At 44.0% G+C, this 21,265-nt stretch overlaps 1 protein-coding gene across 6 annotated transcripts in view; it reads left to right on the top strand.

Moving 5' to 3' along the window:
* Positions 1-21,265, top strand: part of Map3k13 (mitogen-activated protein kinase kinase kinase 13) — a 194,283-nt gene that overhangs the window by 139,679 nt on the left and 33,339 nt on the right. For all 6 annotated transcript variants that reach the window (XM_016006265.3, XM_016006269.3, XM_076548541.1 and 3 more), the window contains 5 exons: positions 7,611-7,794; positions 13,308-13,499; positions 16,065-16,223; positions 17,919-18,077; positions 18,609-18,717. In XM_016006265.3, coding sequence (XP_015861751.1) covers positions 7,611-7,794; positions 13,308-13,499; positions 16,065-16,223; positions 17,919-18,077; positions 18,609-18,717 — 803 coding nt within the window. The remainder of the gene's footprint in view (positions 1-7,610; positions 7,795-13,307; positions 13,500-16,064; positions 16,224-17,918; positions 18,078-18,608; positions 18,718-21,265) is intronic.

The raw sequence follows: 21,265 nt of genomic DNA, 5'->3' as shown, positions 1-21,265 counted from the left end.
TTTTTTTTTTTTAAAAAGGAAGGTTTTAACTTTAACATAGTAAAATTACATATAACAAAACAATTATCAAGCAAGAATTACAGTTACAATATTAAAGAAGGTAGCTTATCTATCTTATATTTGTGAGTTTAAGATTTTATATCTAACTTATCTTTTATCATAACTGAGGAAATTATAACTAGTCTTCAACTACATCAAAGACCTCAGAAGGATATAATACTACCTGAGAAATGGGAGAAGGATGCAAGCAACTTTCAGGAGTCTAGTAGGGTAGACAGAGACAGCTGGCAGCCTGGACAGTCATCCAAAGTTCTCTTGTAAAGTTGGGGCATTTATCTTCAGCCCACAGGGCTAGAGTCTCTCAGTCTTTTTTTTTTTTTTTTTTTTTTTTTTTTTTTTAATGTCCTGTAGAATGTCTGGCAGTTTCCTCTGCAAAGCAGAAACCTGAAGGACCATTTTGCCAAGTAAAGTTCAGTGGTTACCTTCTTAGGGTCCTGCATGTCCAGGCAATGGACAATGTTTCTTGTCCAAATGGCTATTTTTGCCAAGAAGATAAACTCCATATAGAGTGTCTTCGATGCCCATCCTCCTCTCTGAAGTAAATCTGGTACTGCCAGGAGCAGACATGTCTCACTGTCCAGAAAGTCTAGATTTTTAAAAATATTTTAAATTCCATGTTCTGTAGGTCTTTGAAGTGTTTGAAGATTACCTGTCTATCTGAAATATATCTATGTATACCTAAAAAACTTAACTAACATGCTACAAATTTGACTATCATAGAAGTCTAATTATTATTATTATTTTTTAAAGATTTATTTATTACATATACAGTGTTCTGCCTGCATGTATCCCTGCAGGCCAGATGAGGGCACCAGTTGTCATTACAGATGGTTGTGAGCCACTATATGGTTGCTGGGAATTGAACTCAGGACCTTTGCAAGAACAGCCAGTGCTCTTAACCCCTGAGCCATCTCTCCAGCCCAAAGTCTAATTATTAATCTGTATTTCTTAATTATACATTCCAATCTAAATGAGTTACATAAACATAATACCTCAAATGAGAATAAAAATATATATACAGTATAACAAAATTAAGTTTAAACTTGTATCAATAAACCAAAATCTATACCAATGTAGAACATTTTAAACATAAACTAAAATCTATACCAAATGTAAAACATTTTAAACAAGTTGTTGTTCTTTAAAAGTAGGTTCATTAATCTACCCTTTTATCTTATATCTATATCCTATATATCTATATCAGTGGAGCATGCGGAGGTCAGAAGACATATCAGGGAGTATGTGTGTGTGTGTATGTGTGTGTGTATGTGTGTGTCTTGCTAAGGTGCAAATCCAGAGCTCCACATGCACCAGACGATGCTTTACCTCTGAGCTACACCCCAGCCCTTTGTTTATTTATTCATGGGTAATTTTTATGTTGTTTTTTGGGACAGGGTCTTGCTTTGTAGCCCAGGCTGACCTCTGGCTCTCAGCAGCCCCTCTGCCTCAGCCTCCAGAGTGCTGGGATTATGGATGTATATCACCATGCCTAGCCTTAATCTGTTTTAGAAGTGCTTTGTTCTCTGCCTCTCTATAATCAGCTGAGTGTGGTTCTTGGAGGCTCTGCTTGTCTGGTCTTGGCTAATTTGCATCACTGAGCTTTGGACTCAGACAAATCTTTATCCATGCCTGCCAAAAGAAGTCCTTCCATTGTTTGACTTTCATTGTTCTACAAGTTTGCATTTAACTTGTTTTCATGTGACTGTCAGAAAGGCTCATTTTGGAAATCAGTCAGATGCAGGCCCAGTCTGTCAGGATTGGAGTATATCCTAGTGGGGGCTGGCACTGCTGTGGCCCCCAAGAGCGACTTGCCAGCCAGAATTAAATGTTGTACTTGTCTTGTGCACTCCAGGATCAGGACACTAATCTTTAATCCTGCATCACAGGCCACCCGAGGGTAACACTGTACCCCTGCTTTACCACTAGACTCTTTAGGTCTTGCGTCTGTGTCTTCCTTTTCATATGCTGCTGTGTTTTAGTAGTGGTGCCTAGGGTGGTACGTGTTACCGAAACCTTTTATTGCCAAGTAGTTTCCAGTGTCAACCAGGTACTGCCATGGCCATATCCGAGCTCACTGACAAAAACATCTGCCTTCAAGCAGGTGAGCTGGAGGGGTTTCCTCAGTCTGCGGATCATGCTGACTGTGCAGGACAGATAGTCGTCATCTCAGTTAAACAAAGGACAGACAGCGCTGGGGAAGTACCCAGCAGGTCGAAAGCAGCAGGCAGGAGGGGCCAGGTTAGCTACCTTGCTTGGCAGTGATCTAGGAGCTCAGTTCTATGTGTCTCTTTTGTTTGGTTGGTTTTGGTTTGGTTCTTTTTTTTTGTTTTTTCTTTTCTTTTCTTTTTTTTAGACAGGGTTTCTCTGTGTAGCCTTGGTTGTCCTGGAACTCACTCTGCAGACCAGGCTGGCCTCGAACTCACAGAGATTCGCCTGTCTCTGCCTCCCGAGAGCTGGGACTAAAGGCGTGCGCCACCACCTCCCGGCTTCTATGTGTCTTTATGACTTTTCCTTTCACGTTGTCCGGTCTTGGTCTTTCCTTTTCCTTTCCTTCTCATAGGTTACCTGTGAGTATTAGTAGTTAGGCCCCTTCCTAATTACTGAGAGTTAACCTGGAGATTAAACAAAGGAGACTAAATTGGCAACTGTCCATTTTGCCTCCAGTAACCAATGCAAGTCCAAGGTTACCAGGAGCAGGGCGGAAGTGCTCCCGTCTCCTGCTCTCCTGCTCTCTCGGGCTGCCCATACAGACCCTTTTTCTCTGTGGGTTGACGTCACCAGAGCTACATGGTGAAAGCATGAGCTGCCGTTCCTGGAGAATTGTATTATCATGATACTGGGAACAGTTGAAATTTGAGTGCCAAATGCAGTTTAATAGTTCATTTCTCACTTTATAAAACTACTAATTAATAGACATTGCTTCTGAAAATATAGTAATTACAGCATAAGTAAGCATCATAAGACAGCCTGAATAGAAAGCGTTATTTAACAAATCGCTAAATATTTATACAGGTAAAAATTCATTTAAATCAGCCTTCATATCATATGCCAAAATAAACTCCACGTATGGTTCTCTCCTTCTACCATACGGGGACTCAGGGATCAAACTCAAGTCCATAGGCTTGATGGCCAGTGTCTTTACCACAGAGCCGTCTTTAAAAACCAGCGATAGAGAACCACAGAAGACAGACTGCATCCTCTGCAGTGGAGGGGAAGGATACAGAAGCAGTCATGAGTGTGAGGATTGTAAGACCTGAGCAGATGTGCTGCAGAGGTTTTCCCAGTTCTGACAAGCAGATGTGGACATTAAACAAAGCACTCTGTCCCTGACTTAGAAGACAGGTATACAGGAAATTAGAAATTAAAATGAAACAATAATTAATACTGCTCATTACTGCCACAGTTATGATAAAACCAGCATATCTGGACATCAGTGCTAATAGCATCAACCAGGAAAATCCTTTTGTTTAGTGGCTTGGAATGCATTTATCCCCAAAGCTGGGAGACTGTTTGTACTCCAACCTAGGGGTTAACTCTGAGGAAATAATATGAAGAAATGGCATCAAATTAAATAAGCAAAAGGATAGACACACCTAGGCACCCCTACACACACACACACACACACACACACACACACACACTCACTCACTCACTCACACAAAATATGAGGCTATAGCAAACAGCTATTAAAATTATAATGGGCCAGGTGGTGGTGGCACACGCCTTTAACCCCAGCACTTGGGAGGCAGGGGTAGGTAGATCTCTGTAAGTTTGAGGCCAGCCTGGTCTACAGAGCAAATTCCAGGACAACCAGAGCTGCTACACAGAGAAGCCCTGTCTTGAAAAAGAAAACCCAAAAAATAAAAAATAAAAATAAATTAAAAAATCTTATAATGAGTCCAGGCCTGGTGTCATACGACTGTAAATCCTGCATTCAGTAGGCTGAAGCGAGAGGATCACGAGTTTAAGGCTAGCCTGGTGACACAGCAAAACTGCATCTGAGTAAATAAATTATTTTATTTTTAAAAGTGTCAGCAAGATGGTTCAGTGGGTAAGCGCATTTGCTGGAGCTGGAGAGGTGGCTTGGCATCTCAGAGCACACACCACATGAAGTTTCATCATTCAGATCAGGTGATTTACAACTACCTGGGACTCTAGTGTTGGGGTATCTGACACCCTCTTCTGGCTGCCATGGCTCTTGTAGGCACATGGTGCACATAAATTCAGGCAAGTACATGCACATACATATAAATTATATTTAAAAAACTTATACTAAATAAATAATTTGTTTTTAAAAACAGAAGCATTTGCTGTATAAGCTTGACAACCTGAGTTCCATCTCCAGAATTCATGGTGGAAGGAGAGAATTGATGCCCAAAAGCTGTCCTCGACCTTCACACACACACACACACACACACACACACACACACACACACACGTACACATACACACACATATACAACACACACACATACACAACACACACACATACACACACACGTACACACACACATACACACACACACATGTACACACACACATGCACACATACACACAGCCACATGTACACATCATGCATGCATATGTTCACTGCTCACTATAATAACTGAAATTTTAAAAAATAAAAAGCAAAACAAAAATCCCTTAAACATGTTTAAAAAGTGTAGCCTACAATTTACGGTCCTCCCAGACCTCACTTGGCATCATTGGCTTCTTTGGTGATTTCACATTTGTGAGCTGTGGATGCTTCTGAGAGACTGATTGCCGCACAGCATCTATTCATTTTCTACCGGACAGAACCTCTACTGCTGCTCAGAATCCACTATAATCCATTTCCTGCTCTAGACAGTCTCAGTGTGAGGGCTGGAGAGTGGCTCGGGGGTTAAGAGCACTGCAGGGTTATATTAGGGTCAAGCTTTAGCCAGTTATGAGAAACCACGTTTTATTATGGCCTGAGAGAATTGAAGTGGGGTACCCTGTCTCCTGGATACTGAGTGACTCCCCCACTCCCTGATGATGCAGTGATGCTTCACAGCCCAGAACGCAGAGCTGCTTCCACTAGATGAGGCTGGAATCTCTTGTGACCTTTAAACTGAGGTCGTTGTCCTGCTCGCACTGGGGCTCCCTGCCCTGCTGTGTTCGTTTCTTGGGGTAACGCTCTGTTCAGAAGGGGGAGGGGACATTGAGGAGGACCAGTGGGTGCATTCCTCTTTGGCTATGCAACATAAAAGTACACATTGATGAATTTTGAAGTGTTTTATTTGAAACAGTATCTTCAACTGTGAGTGGTGGTACAAGCCCGTAAGCTCAGGATTGGGGAAGTAGAGGCAGGAGGGTCAAGGGTTCAGGGTCATCCTCAGTTATACAGTGGCCAGTCTGAGCTCCTGAGACCCTGTCTCAAAAATAAAATAAAATACACTTGTTCATTATGAAAATGATATAAGCTTGTATTTTAAAAACTAATATAGAAAAAGATAAATATATTATGAATTAGCAGTAATATCACTCATTTGGTACAAAAAAAGGGAAACCAGACGAAAAGAACCTTGGCCTAGAGAGATGGCTCAGCATTTAGAGTGTGCACTGCTCTTGCAAGAGGACCCGAGTTCAGTTCCCGCACTCAGGTCAGGTGGCTCACGGTCACCTGTAACTCCAGCTCCAGGGACTCTGACACCCTCTTCAGGCTTCCACAGGCACCCACATGTATGTGACAGACTCTCATGGAGACACACACACACACACACACACAGGAGTAAAGTTGTTTAAAGTATTGTTTAAAGGAAAGCAAACGTTGAAAGAACTGCAGTTCCGTGGGTGGACAGGTTGTGCCCAAAGCCAGGGCCGTCCCACTCCAGCTGCACAGTAGGCAGTGCAGGAGAGTGGAGGGGACGCTGTCCCCAGCATTGGCTGGTCCGGGTTACCAGTCACAGGACCCTGAGTAGTCACCCACCCGCTGTGCCTTAGTGCTGAGTCTTTAACTGTGCTAAGGCCGGCAGGTAAAAGCACTTGCTGCGCAGGCGTAAGGACCTGAGTTTATCACCAGATTCTTTTTTTTTTTTTTTTTTTTTTTTTTGATATCAACCATCATTTCTACTTTTATTTCTATTTAAAAGGAAGGTTTTAACTTCAACATAGTAAAATTACATATAATAGAACAGTTATAAAGCAAGAATTACAGTTACAATATATAGTCTATTTGTATTTTGTAAAATTAAAGAAAATATTCTATCTATCCTATATTTGTGAGTCTAAAGTTTCATATCTAATTTATCTTTTATCATAACCAAGGAAAATTATAACTATCTAGTCTTCAACTACATCAAAAACTCCAGAAGGATATAATATTACCTAAGTAAGCAACTTCCAGGAAGGTGACCATTGAACCTTGCAAGGCGAGATGGTCCTTCAGGTTCTTGCTTTGTAGAAGAAACTGCCAGACATTCTACAGGACACAGGAAGAAGCAACTGAGACACTCTAGGCCTGTTGGCTGAAGATGGATGCCCCAATATTTCAAGGGAAAGTGGGAATGAGGTGGGAATGGGGGGTGGGCTGGGGGGAGGGGTGGGCGAGAGGGGGAGAACAGGGGATTCTGTGGCTATTATGTTGAACTGAATGGTGTTGTAAAATAATAATAATAATAATAAAAAAAAAGATAAGCAAAAAAAAAGATTCCATATCTAATTTATCTTTTATCATAACCAAGGAAAATTATAACTATCTAGTCTTCAACTACATCAAAGACCCCAGAAGGATATAATATTACCTAAGTAAACAGAAAGGGCATTGTAAGCAACTTCCAAAAATTCTGGAAATGATAGAGACAGCTATCTGTCTAGACAGTCATCACCAGATTCTTGAATGGAAGAAGAGAACTGACTCCCAAAGGTTGTCCTCTGACCTCCATGTGATGTTTGCGTACATGGATGTGTACACATACAGAGAGAGAGAGAGAGAGAGAGAGAGAGAGAGAGAGAGAGAGAGAGAGAGAGAGAGAGAGAGAGAGAGAGAGAAATAAGTGGATAAGAAATAAGGCCAGACATATAGAGGTGGTGAAAATTAAACGTGACATAAGCAAATCACTATGCAAATCTTTGGTATGTGGTGAGTCTCAGTAAGGGCAAACTCGAAGAAGTGTTTGCACCAACCAGGTTGTTGGGATGGATTCATTGAGCATCTGTACCAGACATTCTGAAGAATGAAAAAGTACCTGTAGCAGGGCAAGGGTGGTTTGTGCAGACAGAAGAAGGTGACTGGATGTGAAGCCTAACCTGAGGAGGAGAGGGTGTGGAAGTGTCAGGGTTGCTGGGGTGTCAGGGTTGCTGGGGTGTCGGGGTGTCGGTTTCCAGGGGAAGGCCTCCTGAGATCTCAGACCTGCTGGAGTCGAGCAGTTAAAAATGCACATTTATCAGTATAGCAGTACAGGAAGGTCACATCTTTGGGTGGGAGTCAGGGGGTAGGGTCGTTCCAGATGGGGTGAAGTTGGTACCTGCAGAGTGGCCCTACAGTGACTTCACCGGGTTCTGAACTTGCTTCTCCCTCTTGTGCCTAGATACCTGGGAAGTGCCATTTGAGGAGATCTCAGAGCTGCAGTGGCTGGGAAGTGGGGCCCAGGGGGCTGTCTTCCTGGGCAAATTCCGAGCAGAGGAGGTGGCCATCAAGAAAGTGAGAGAGCAAAATGAGACGGACATCAAGCATCTGAGGAAGCTGAAGCACCCTAACATCATCGCATTCAAGTAGGTCAACGGTTGCACCGTTGGGCCGTCTGCTTGGTTGGTTAGTTGGCTGGCTGGTGTCTGGGGACTGGTTTTAGAGGGGTTTTTGTTTTGTTTTGTTTTTTAGAGAAATAGAGCTATTGTCCTCCTCCATTGTGTACACACAAGTTCCTGCTTTGGAAGCTATTTCAAAAGCCCTTGATAGGCTTAGCGCAGTACTAGGGCTTTGGTCGGGTGCCCTCAAGCTCCCTCAGTCGAGGAGTTCACCTTGCAGGGGCAGGTGCTGTCTGTACAGGATGCACATGGGCCAGAGAGGGAGGAAGGAGAGTCCTGTCACACGCTGTAGATCAGCCTCATCAATAGGATGACAAAGGTCACATCACAGTAATCCAAAACAACATCCTGAAACTCAGTTAAGACAATTCTGGCATCGGAAGTGCTGCAGCCAGTCCCTGTGTGACATATATTTATTAGTTTCCAAGAACATCCTTCTTAAATAGTAACTTATAAAGACAGGTACCTACACTATACTGTACTATACTGTACTATACTATACTACACTACACTACACTACACTAGACTATAATATACTACACTATACTACACTACACTACACTACACTACACTATACTATAATATACTACACTACACTATACTATACTATACTATACTATACTATAATATAATATACTGTACTACACTACACTACACTACACTATACTATAATATACTACACTATACTACACTACACTACACTACACTATAATATACTACACTACACTACACTACACTATACTATACTATACTATACTATAATATACTACACCACTACACTACACTATACTATAATATACTACACTATACTACACTATACTATAATATACTACACTATACTACACCACTACACTACACTATACTATACTATAATATACTACACTACACTATACTACACTACACTATACTACACTATACTATACTATAATATACTACACTACACTACACTACACTATACTATACTACAATATACTGTACTACACTACACTACACTACACTACACTACACTACACTACACTACACTACAGTACACCTATACCATAACCTCAGGCTTTCCTTCATCCCTTTTCTAGAAATGCCAGACATGGCTTTCTAAATTCAATTATGGAGTCATTGCGATACATTGATTTCAAAGTGTTCAGGTATGTGTGTGAAATCAGGGTTTCTTAAATTCCTCTATTCACAGCCCTTTCCTGCACATATAAGCTAAGCATTTACAGTATCATATCATAGAGAAATTTCATTTTTAACAGTTCTCCAGTGTATATATGATTTTACCATCTATTAAACACTAAGGAACTTTCCATGCTAATCAGATGGATGTGTTGGTTTGTTTTTACATAAGGAATTAAATCTTGGCTGCAGGATGTAGACTATTTCCAGGTTTTCAGAGTTGCCTGATACTTTGATTTCACGGCTGCCCGCGCCGAGAACACCACTGACATAAACACATAGTACAAAACGACTCAGCGCTGTCTCAGAAACCACCAGAATTCTGTCCTAATCCCGGGGTAAAACTCATTTAACGGCCTTTTACAAATCTCAATTCAACAACCCCAAAGTAATTTTAGAGTCAAGCATTTTAGGGCTGGAGAGATGGTCAGTGGTTAAAATGTTATGCAAATGCAAAGACCTAACTTCAAGTCCCAGCTCCCTAAAATCTAATGTGAGGGTGTATGCCTGTAACCCCGGTGCAGAGAGAGTGGAGACATCTTCCCGATGATCACAGACTAGCCAGTCTGGACAAAACAACAAGCTCCGGATCAGTGCAAAACACTGCCTCAGGAAATAAGAGGAGGTGCTTTAGGAGGACACCCGAATGTCCACCTCTGTCCTCCATATATACCCCATAGGTCAGCACACTTGCATACACATGTGTACATACATTTCTGGGCACTCACATACATACAATAAATAAAATCAAGTATTCTAACAGTACAATCCAAAGGTAGACTAATTCGCACTTACATGCTGAAGAATGATAACAAGAAAATGCTAAAAGTATTTGTCTTCCTTAATTAAATTATTTTTCTGTAAGAACAGAAAAACGGTACAGTACAAACTCTGCAACCCATAATGTGTATCTCCAGTCTGAGCTGAGGGTTTGCAGTGTTTGCTGGTGTTATGTGGCTGACGGGTCACAGTGTAACGGGAAGCAGGGCTGCAGGGAAGCTGTGATGCAGTCGAATTCACTGTGCATTTGATTTTTGGATTAACTTTACTCATTGCACATTCAGAAACCTGTTTCCGTTGCCAGATGTTTTCTAACCCCTCACCACCACATTTAGGTATGCAACCCCACATAGAGTTATAATCCACAGTTTAAGAAGGGTCCTAATTGAAGAGGCCAGTCAAAGGTAAATTGTGGAAACCACTGGAGTTGGAAGGCAGCTGTGCTCACACTGTGCCAATGCACTGCCGCACTGAGGTTGGAAGTGCTGAGCTCAGCTGGGTTTACTGCTCCCTTGGGCTCCCTCCTGATCTGTCTTTATGTCGTCCATCCCCTAAGTCTGGACAGGCGAAAGGAATTGGCTTTAAAAGAGGAAGAAGAACAGGCATGGTGGTCCAAGTGGGACAAAAGATGGGGAGTGGCTGGACACACACCTTTAATCCCAGCCTTAGGGAGGCAGAGGCAGGCAGATCTCTGTGAGTTCAAGGCCAGCCTGGTCTACAGAGTGAGTTCCAGGAAAGGCCCAAAGCTACACAGAGAAACCCTGTCTCCAAAAAAAAAAGAAAGAAAGAAAAGAAAAACAAACAACAACAACAAAAAGATGGGGAGTGATCTTTGGCATGTTTGACTGTATTTTAAACCCCTGGGAGATAGTATGGTATAACCAATGAGGCTTTAGTAAACATGGAAAAACTCACAAATTCTCCTTCCTTAATGTAGGAGCAACTTTCCCCAGCAGCCCCAAGGGCTTGTCCTCTGTGAAACTACTATCATGAGGAAAGATGCCATGTGACTGATAAGTCTTAATTGGATTCATATCTCTGAAGAAAGCAATAGAGTTAATTCTTGGTACAGTTTTGTGGGATGTGGTTTTGGTTCCCTTATGAGAGCCCTCACAGCGGGGAAGGGAGGTGGGAAGAGGCAGCACACCAGCTGGAGTGCAGAGGACAGCCACTGTCAGAATTCTGTCATCGACTGCCCTGATGAAAATGAAAAGCTACAGAGGCTAACTGTACATTGTCTAGAGCCAATAAATCCTGACTTAACGGGAGTATAATTTTCAGCAGACAGACAAATGGAGACCACCTTCTCTCTTCCATCTTCCTTCCCTGAAATGATGGTGCCTTCTGCACCCTGTGGTGCAATTCTTCATGGAAGAATGTGCTGAGAGTTCGGAAATGCAGATCCCTGGGATGGACTGTGCTGTGCCTTTGGGCTTTCTGGGATGCAGGGAGCTGTGTGTCACTGGTCAGAGAGCTTCCCAGGAGCTTGCCTGGGTAACAGAGGGTGGAAACTGTCCTGAGAGGAGACAGCGAGCTGCTCTTTTCCTTCCCACCGTTTCCCCTTCCTTACCCTTCCAACCTTCTGCCTGCACCACATCCTCCAGCATTATTGGTTTGAGTAGCTGTTCTGGGGCCCACCTCCCTAAGCTGAACACACTGGAGTGGTCTCCCCCACAGCTGACAGTAATGAGCCGATGACACCCACTCGAGGACGTTGGGCAGTGTCATGTTTCCAGCCACTGTGCCGTCTGTTACTTTGGTCAGCGAATCCCATTCAGGACTATCTGGAAGGCATGGCTGCATTTTAGTACATTTTTTTTTTCTGTGTTTACAGATTCCTTTGAGATTAGGGAAAGTATAAGAATACAACAGTTACTTTTCCTGCTTATTTTCTTAAGAAAACCCAACCTGACTGTTTCTAATAAAATTCAATCCCAAGCGAAAAAAAGGTAGCAAGTAGAAGTGAGGATACAGCTGTTATTTCCAGCTGCCTGGGAGCCTTGTCACAGTACAGGCCCTGGTGGAATGGTGACTTCTCACTTGTCACATTGAGAAGGAAAGTTCACAAGAACTGCCTGTGTGACAGCTGAGTGGCTGCTGAGTCCACCACGCACACTCACCCTCGCCTTCTCACATGTGTTATTGCATTCCCACACAGTTTCTCCCTTTTTTTTTTCTTTTTTGGTTTTTGAGACAGGGTTTCTCTGTGTAGCTTCAGCACCTTTCCTATAACTCACTCTGTAGCCCAGGCTGGCCTTGAACTCACAGAGATCCGTCTGCCTCCTGCATGCTGGGATTAAAGGTGTGGGACACCACAGCCCTGCCCCACAAGGTTTCTATGCAATGGTAAATTATCTATTTGCAGTTATTGTTCACTGAGCTTCAAAAAAAAAATTAAAGCATTTCCATTGAAAATCAAGAATTCTAGGCATCCTAGAAAATGATAAAAGAGTAATTGAAATATCTTTGATAAGGAAAAACCCCTATTGTTCTCCCCCGTATATGGATCCTAGCCTATATATAATATACACCCGTGTAGGTGAACACACGTACACGTGGGTCCAGTGTCATCTGCAGAGAGGAGAACGAGAAAGGGTGTGTTGGGTGGTGAGGGACTGAACGCAGGTGGTGGCTGCTATGAAAGAGAATATGGAGCTAATTGTTTTTCTAGTTCTAACGCTGCCAGACTTTCCATTTTCGCTGAAAATGAAATGGGGAACACCATTCTTCTTTCTCGTTAGTACATTCCCCCTACTCAATCTCCCCAGTGTGATTGTGAGGCCTGTCAGCTGTGAGAGCTGAAGTAAAGTTAGACACGTCACGGACTGCCCGGGAACCTCCAGGCCTGCTAGGAAAGAGATCCTGAACTCAAGGCTGCTTAGAGGAGAGAAAGACCCCTAAGGACTTGACTAGTCAGGGAACGTTTGATGGAAGATGCAGGGATTCGTGGGACTATCACCTGAGTAGATGTATAATATGATGTGATGTTATCCTTATTCTAAACCTTTTTCATAGAACTGTATGGAAGATAAAAATTTGACTCATTTGCTTACTTTTCTCCTCTCTTTCTCTCTTGTTTTCTTGGTCTAGTTATTTTAAATTTGAGTAACTTAAAATTTAACAAGCAATCATAAAAACAGAAAACCTTAATTTTAATCCTCCACACATTACATATAAAGTCTGTTTGTGTTTTAGAGGAAATATTTTAATCATCAAAAACAACAGGGCACTCAGCTTATCCAAGCCTCAGAAAAGAGTACTTTGTCCCAGAGTGGAGTGGTGTCCCATGAGCCTGCCAGATTGGCACAGCCTGTTGCTATCTAAACTTAAGAATGAAACAGAAACTGCCTGTGTGCACACCAGGGAAACGGGTAGATTAGAAAGTACTGTGCTTCTTTAAGAATCAAGAACTGTTGTCTGCATGAGTTTTGATGTCATCTGGGTAAGGCGTGGACCCGCCCCGCACACATAGCTGTGTATGCGTGTCTGTCTGTCTGTTTCGTGACTTGCGTGTGCTCTCTCCGAAGGGGCGTCTGCACTCAGGCCCCGTGTTACTGCATCATCATGGAGTACTGTGCCCACGGACAGCTGTATGAGGTCCTGCGAGCTGGTAGGAAGATCACGCCTCGGTTGCTCGTGGACTGGTCCACGGGAATCGCCAGTGGGATGAATTATCTCCATCTCCATAAAATCATACATCGTGATCTCAAGTCGCCAAAGTGAGTGCTGGAGCCCACTGCTCGCCTGTTTTGTTATTTTTGAACTGAGTTCTTGTCGAACAAAGCGGAGGTTCTCAGACTGTAACTTGACTTTAGTCACATGGTGGGTAACTGCTTATCGCTTTTCTGCATGGGGGATACGGCCAGGGACTTAACTCAAGCCTTCCCTCTCTGTGGCTTTTGGATTGCACAACTGTGCAGCAAACGTCATTACTATCTGGAGTATCCATCTTTCATCACCTCAGGCAATGAATGCCAGACGTCCCCCATTTGAAAGCTTGGTTTGTTGTTTTCCTATGTTTAAAAAAAATTAACTGACTTTCAGAAAGGTTTGTAACACAACAGAATAAAGATGGCCGAAGGAGAAGCAGAGGCAGGCTGGAAATACGGCTCAGTAGTGGAGTCCTTGTTTGAGTTCCCAGCATGGGGAGGGGGAGGGGGAGGCGTGTTCACAGATGCATGCCACAGACTGTGCAGTTATCTGAGGTGGGCTGCGCTTCTGAGAGGAAGAAATGAGCAGATACGAGGTTTGCAGTGGTATAAGAAAAGTAATTATGTAAGCATCAGAGTTCTTTCTAGTAACTTCTACTTTCAAATGACACTTGAGAACTGATAGCCACTTTACAAGAAATATTTATTCAATTCCCCACATTGTATAAAAGGGAGGGATTGATAAAATGACATCTTCCCAGGAGTCCCTATCCTAAACATTGCTTTTCAACACATTTTGGTTTAGAGATGTGATGCACATCTACAGCCCAGCACTTGGGAGGTAGAGGCAGGAGGGTCAGGAGTTTGAAGCCAGCCTCCTTTCTAGAGCTAGGCTACATGAGCCACCATCTCAAAAAGGAAGTCAGCAACAACAAAAACACGTTCATGGTTTTCAACAGCTCTGTCCATCATCACATCCTCTTTGATCCTGGCAAAAGTCGTGAGCTAGATGTAATAATATCATTTTTCTTACTGTATATAAGGGAAACTGGTACTCAGCCCAGACTCTTGGCTTCCAGGACTCAGACTTCTTGGTTTTTAGGCAAACTTGAGGAAGACAACGATAAATCTGGCTACTTAAATTTATAGTCAGGGTGATCCTACCTTCATCTCAGAAAAGTTCCATTGTGTGTGTGCATGTGTGTGTTGATTCTGTGTGTACAAGTGTGTGTACCAGTATGCTAGCCTGTGTGCGTACGTGTAGAGGCCAGAGATTGACCCTGGGTGTCTTTTTCTATGGTTCTTCACCTTATTTATCGAGACAGGGTCTCTACTGAACCTTGAAGCTTACCAATTCCGCAAGACTAGCTGGTGAGCAGGCCCCCCAGACACCCCTGCCCCAACCCTGGTGTCACTGAGCCTGGCTTTTATGTCGAGGCTGGGTCTGCACTGAGGTCCTCAAGCTACGCAGCAGGCCCTCTACCCACCGAGCATCTCCCCGCCCCGGTTACAGCACTCTGTTATCTTTATCTCTACCCAGGTCCATTCCCTCACGTCATGTCACTGCTGCCGAGGAGGCTCCCCCCAGTGTCTCTCTGTCTAGTAACCATCACGTGTTCTAACCATGGTGTCTGACACCATCGGTTTGGCTGCCTCCGCTATCCCATAATATTCTAATTGCCATGCATTTTCACCAAGACTAAAGTCAGGAAGTCCTAAATGATGTTAGTTTTGTATTCCAGGTAGATACGGGTGAAGGCGTCCCAAAGCAGTCCTAGCACCAGGCTGCCCAGGGTGCCGAAAGCCGTTTGGTAGCTGTGGTGTGGGTAAGGCACACAGAGGGGAGGGGGTGGAGTTCAGATTCCCCGGTCTTCTTCCCCCTCAGTCAGATACTATTTGAGTGTATGGCTCTTGTTGGTTGGGGTGGATGGATTTGTTTGTTTTCTGTCAGGGTCTCACTGTATAACCCCGGATAGCCTGAAACTCCCTATGTAGACCAGGCTGGCCTCAAACTCAGAGATCCACCTGCCTCTGTTGGAGGGCTGGGACTAAAGGTGTGCCCCGACACCTGACTCATGTTGTTGAGTAGGTCTCTATATTGTTTAGGGCCCAGCACCCTGACTCGCTAACGTTCTAACACGTCGACTGAGTTTCTTCAGGTGGAGCGGGGTAGTTGGAGGGCTATCCATATTCTGATTTTACACGCCAGTGGGACTAGCAAAGCAGTTTGTTCCAGGGCACATTGTAAGTGGCCTTCGTGAAAAGTAAAGCATGTCTTATGTGGAACCTGCTTGAACTTTGGTTCTTAGCGCTTACCCTTGGCATGGAGAAGACTCAGCATTCCTCTTCGCCCTTGAATGTGATGCATACCTAATGCCATGGTCCCGCTCATGGTATTTATAGAGAGAAAATGAGCCTAGAAGAGGGGGACCCAGCAGAAGTCACAGTTAGCAAGTGGTGGGGGCTGAGCTGCCTGGCAGGCGCAGGTGATGCTGCTTCTAGTGTGAGGACCAAGAACAACGGGAGTTGAAAGCTGAACTCTGTAGTGTAGAAGATGAAGCGGCAGTCACTGCTTAGACGCATAGCTCTCGTCAGCACTAATGATCTGTCTCTTGTCTTTATTTCCTTTTAAAGTGTTTTAGTGACTCACACAGATGCAGTCAAAATCTCAGATTTTGGTACGTCTAAGGAACTCAGTGATAAAAGCACCAAGATGTCCTTTGCTGGTACAGTTGCGTGGATGGCACCTGAGGTGATCCGGAATGAGCCTGTCTCTGAGAAGGTTGACATATGGTGAGTGCTGCTCCCCAACCATCTCAGAGGCCCCTGCCCACTTTCTGCCCTCCATGCTTTTCCTACCTGGAATATTCCTCTGTGCTTTTCCCTTCTGATTGATTCTGGTTTCAGATTCTCTCAGGGTAGACCCCATATGCCAAGAAGAATTAGGAGAGGAATTGGTGTGAATATTCAGTAACCAGTTGGTTCTGAGGCATCTCCATGAATATGCTAAACTTTCGGGAAAACAGGAAGTTTATTTTGATAACAGTTTAGTGTAGAAGGCTTTATGAAATGCATTGCATAAGTCTCACTTTTTTGAGTAAAATGTATTAAACAAAATTTACTTGTTCTTGGTTGTGTTGCTATATTGTATACCCCAGTAAAACTTACCTGGGGATCAGAGGACAGAGCCAGCCACTAAATTAGACATAGAGGTCAGGCAGTGGTGGCAGCGGTGGGTGCCAGATGTTGTTTGAATCTTAGATTGTCTTTTAATAAAAACCCAGAGCCAGATATCAGGGTGAAAGCTGAAAGATCAGAGAAGCAGAGCAGCCGGCCACTAATTCTTACCTCTAGGAAATCCTCAGCCTAAAGAGAGTGAGTTCCTGTTTCTTCACACCTTATATACCTTTCTGTGTCCTGCCATATTACTTCCTGGGATTAAAGGCATGTGTCACCACTGTGGTAATATTGTGTCCCCCAATATATTGTGAACCCTAATAAACTTATCTGGGGTCAGAGAACAGAACAGCCACTAGATAGACATAGAAGCCAGAAAATGGTGGCACACACACACACCTTTAATCCCATCACTTGGGAAGCAGAGATCTGTCTGGATCTCTGTGAGTTCAAGGCCACACTGGAAACAGACAGGCATGGTGACTCACGCCTTTAATCCCAGCACTTGCGATCTCATGTCTTGCTTGGGAAAGACACACACCTTTAATACCAGGAAGTGATGGCAGGAAGCAGAAAGGTATATAAGGCGTGAGGACCAGAAACTGGAGAGGCTTTTCAGCTTTTAGGCTTATAGCAGCAGTTCAACTGAGATCCATTTCGATGAGGACTCAGAGGCTTCCAGTCTGAGGAAACAGGATCAGCTGAGAAGTTGGTGAGGTTGGCTGTGGCTTGTTCTGCTTCTCTGATCTTCCAGTTTTTACCCCAATATCTGGCTCCGAGTGTTTTTTATTAATAAGACTATTTAAGATTCGTGTTACATTTGGTGCCCAATGTGGGGCTCGAACCCATGACCCTGAGATTAAGAGTCTCATGCTCTACTGACTGAGCTAGCCAGGCTATATACCACTGCCTGGTTCTGTTTCTCTCATGTAGCCCAGTGTGGCCTTGAACTCACAGAGACCCAGATGGATCTCTGCCTCCTGGGCAATAGGATTAAAGGTGTGTGCCACCACTGCCTGACCTCTATGTCTTTTTTAGTGGCTGGCTCTGTCCTCTGGTCCCCAAGTAAGCTTTATTGGGTGATATACACAATATATCACCACACTTGATGATGTAGGTCCCATCACACAGCTCAGGATGGCCTGAAATCTGCTGTGTACCCAGACTGTCCTTGAACTCATGATCCTACCCAGCTTAGCCTCTGAGTGCTGAGATTACAAGCATACACCATCTTCCTGGCCTTTAGTTAATTAAAGAGCTAAAGTTCGAGTCCATCCCTCTGAACTGCTTTCTGTGTGTGGCCTGCTGCAGGTCTTTTGGAGTGGTGCTTTGGGAGCTGCTGACAGGGGAGATCCCCTACAAGGATGTGGACTCTTCAGCCATCATTTGGGGTGTGGGGAGCAACAGCTTGCACCTCCCAGTTCCTTCCACTTGCCCAGATGGATTCAAAATCCTTATGAAACAGACATGGTAAGGAATGCATTTCTTCTGTTAGTCTCTCTTGCTTTCTTCCTAAAAAGCTATTAAAATTTCCCTAAAAGAGCAGAGGATCTCTACAGGGTGTTTGGAAGGAGCCACGTTGTGGTGGTGACAGGAGCTGTGGGATTTTAGAGCTGGGTTCAAATGCTGGCCCTGACTTTTTGTTTCCTGTGAAATCAGGGGTGTATCTCGCTGTAAAGCAGAGCCAGCCCCTACTCACGGAGGTGTGTGTGACTTTCCAAAACGTGAGTGAAGGGTTTGATGTGACATCTTGAAGCAGCTTTCAGCCCTAACACCCGAGAGCCAGGATTATGTCTCTGTTCCTAGCAGATCACAGACCTGACTCTCCATGTCTTCAGTAGATGCCCATCCTAGTTACAGCCCCTTTGCACTTCAGTACGTCCAAACTGTCTGAGATACAGCCATTCTTGGGGTAAAATGTATGTTTTATAACGCAGAATACAGCCTCAGCCCCTCCCCTCCAACACACCCTCTGAGATGCACATGCTGTCTTTCTCTTAGGCAGAGTAAGCCTCGTAACCGGCCTTCCTTTCGGCAGACACTCATGCATCTGGACATCGCGTCTGCAGATGTGCTTGCCACCCCACAGGAAACTTACTTCAAGTCTCAGGTAAGCCAGCACGTCCCTACCTCGTGTGAGTGCGTAGACAGCCAAGGAGCACTGGCAACCTTGCGACAGGTATATGACCCTATGTGTTGTGAAACAGTAATCATGAGAGCTGACAATTGTGACAGTGCATGCCGGTGACATTGTTTAAGAAGAAGGACAAAGTGGACGTGAAGACTGTTCTGCCTGTATTTCACTCAGCCCTACTGTTCTTCCTAAAAGCCTTGCTCACATTGTAGCACAAAAGCTGAAGACAAGAAGCAGGAACTTAAGGACCAGACCAAGCCACAGCAGAAACAGGCCCGAGTGGTCCCAAATAAAAAGTAGTTTAAAGTATCCGTTAGCCTTCATTGTACTAAAATTTTCCACAACTTGCACTTAAAAAACAAATTAAGCATTTATTTAGCTCACCATTCCGTAGGCAGTTGGAGCTAGACAATTCTTGTGATGCTCCGAGCTTACCTAGAGGTCTGGAAGCAGGTCCCAGGTTAGCAGGAAGGTGGCTCCAGGTGGCCTCCTTAGCAGTTGTGCTGAACATCTGTCCAGGAGCTAGAGCTCCTATGTCCTGCATGTGACCGCTAATTCTTTCACAAGCTACATCCCCTTTCTTTTCATGGCGACAAGTGGATCAAGAAAAAGGTGATCATCACGCTGCATTGTGTCACATCCTCCATAGTGCCACATGCGCAGTAGCAAGTCACAGGCCGCCAGACTAGACTCTAGAGATGGATGACAGAAGTCACCTCTTAACCAGAGCGTCTGCAGGAGTGGGTTGTGAGGGCGTGGAGCCAGAGGGGAGGGTTGTGGCTATTGGGCGGAAACGCTGAGGCGTCCTAGGATGGGGCTCTGAGCTCTATTACTGTGGATGTGGAGTGGCTGGAGAGGAGGACAAGTTCCCTTTCCCTAGCCAGACCCAGGCAGGAGCACAAGGCAAAACAATACAGCTTCCTAAAGAAGCACGGTGGTCCTAAATTACACCTTTGTGTACAAGATTGTTATCATCGTCCTGATGTTGGTAATACTAGGGGTTGAACTAGGGCCCCTTAAACGCTAGGCCATCACTCTACCACTGAGCTCTACCTCAGATCTCTGTTGTTTGTGTTTTGTTTTTTATTTATACAAGTCTTGCGAAGTTGCCCACGCTGGCCTTGAACTCATTCTGTAGCACAGATAGATTTTGGATGTGGGATTCCTCCTGTCTTAGCAGCCTAAGTAGCTAGGATAGCAGGCCTGCACCACATGCCCAGCTTAGAATTGAACTGTTAATGCTAAATTTCATATTAGACGCACGGCTTTTTCTCATTTGTTATCAGTGTTATTAAGTTTCTAAAATGAGTTTTCTGAAGTGAACTCCATCTCTGCAGTGGCTTCCAATATCATTTCAAAGATTTACTCTTAAAGAGATGTTTTATCACATACATTTATTGACTAAAAATAAACTAAATTAAGTGCAAAAAAGTTATGCTAACCTGTAGGGAAAATTGATGTCTACACTCCTTACAGATAAGAATCAGGGAAAATGTAATTTTCTTCTCCAAGTGAGACTTGGAAAAGCTTCTTCAGCCCTCAGAATGCAGCCTAGAGATTTCTGGGGAGCATGAGACTTCTTCAAGGCGACCATAAGAAAGAATGTATTTTCATAATAACATTAAGCTGTTACTTACTGTTTTCAATCTTGTTCTCTCAGGAGTATATGCAGGATGCTCTAGAAACTAAGTGCTGTAGGATATAACTCTGATGACAAGCAGAATGTTTTCGTATATGCTCATGTATATAACTCACAGTTTTAATGTCTAGCCTAATATCAGTATTGCCCACAAAAACAAATGTTACGTGGAGTCCTCAATAATTTATAAGACAATAATGAGGTTCTGATACATGAGAATTTGAGAGCCAATGTTAGGCATTTACTCTACACCAAAGACCCTGTCCCCAGGGGTGGTGATCTCACAGGGGGAGCATCTGCTGGAAAGAGGATTGGGCACAAGGAAGAAGCAGAGAGAGTACAAGTAGGAAAGGAAGAAATCAGAGTACCCATCTGAAGACAACAGGAGCCCATCCTTAAAGGACTCCACCAGAAAACTCTTAGACCTAACGCGCATTCTTAGCAAATCGCAGCATAGGAAATCCACATGCAGAAGTCAGCAGCCTTTCTAGTTGTCAGAGATAAACTTGCTGAGAAAGAAACCAGACAAAAAGGTCCCATTCACAATGAAGAAAGCCTGACAGAGAGGTGAAGGACCCTGCAGTGGAGGTGCAGGAGGAAGAAACGGAAGACAGCAGCTGGTGGGAGAGATCTCCTACACTCAAGGACGGACAAAACCAACATCGGAAAGTCTGCTGGCTCGTTTTATGTCACCTTGACACAATCTAAATTTGTCTGAAATGAGGGAGCGTCAATTAAGAAAGTATCTCCATACGATCCGGCTGTAGGGCATTTTCTTAGTTAGTGATTGGTAGGGGAGAGTCCAGCCCATGGTGGTCTTGGGTTCTATAAGGAAGCAGTCTGAGCAAGCCATGAGGAGCATGTCTGTAAGCAGCAGTCTTCCAT

Source organism: Peromyscus maniculatus, chromosome 12, assembly GCF_049852395.1.
Source record: "Peromyscus maniculatus bairdii isolate BWxNUB_F1_BW_parent chromosome 12, HU_Pman_BW_mat_3.1, whole genome shotgun sequence".
NCBI classification, from domain to species: Eukaryota; Metazoa; Chordata; class Mammalia; order Rodentia; family Cricetidae; genus Peromyscus; species Peromyscus maniculatus.
The sequence above is the reverse complement of the archived record's forward strand: the minus strand, read 5'-3'. Positions and strand labels throughout refer to the sequence as shown.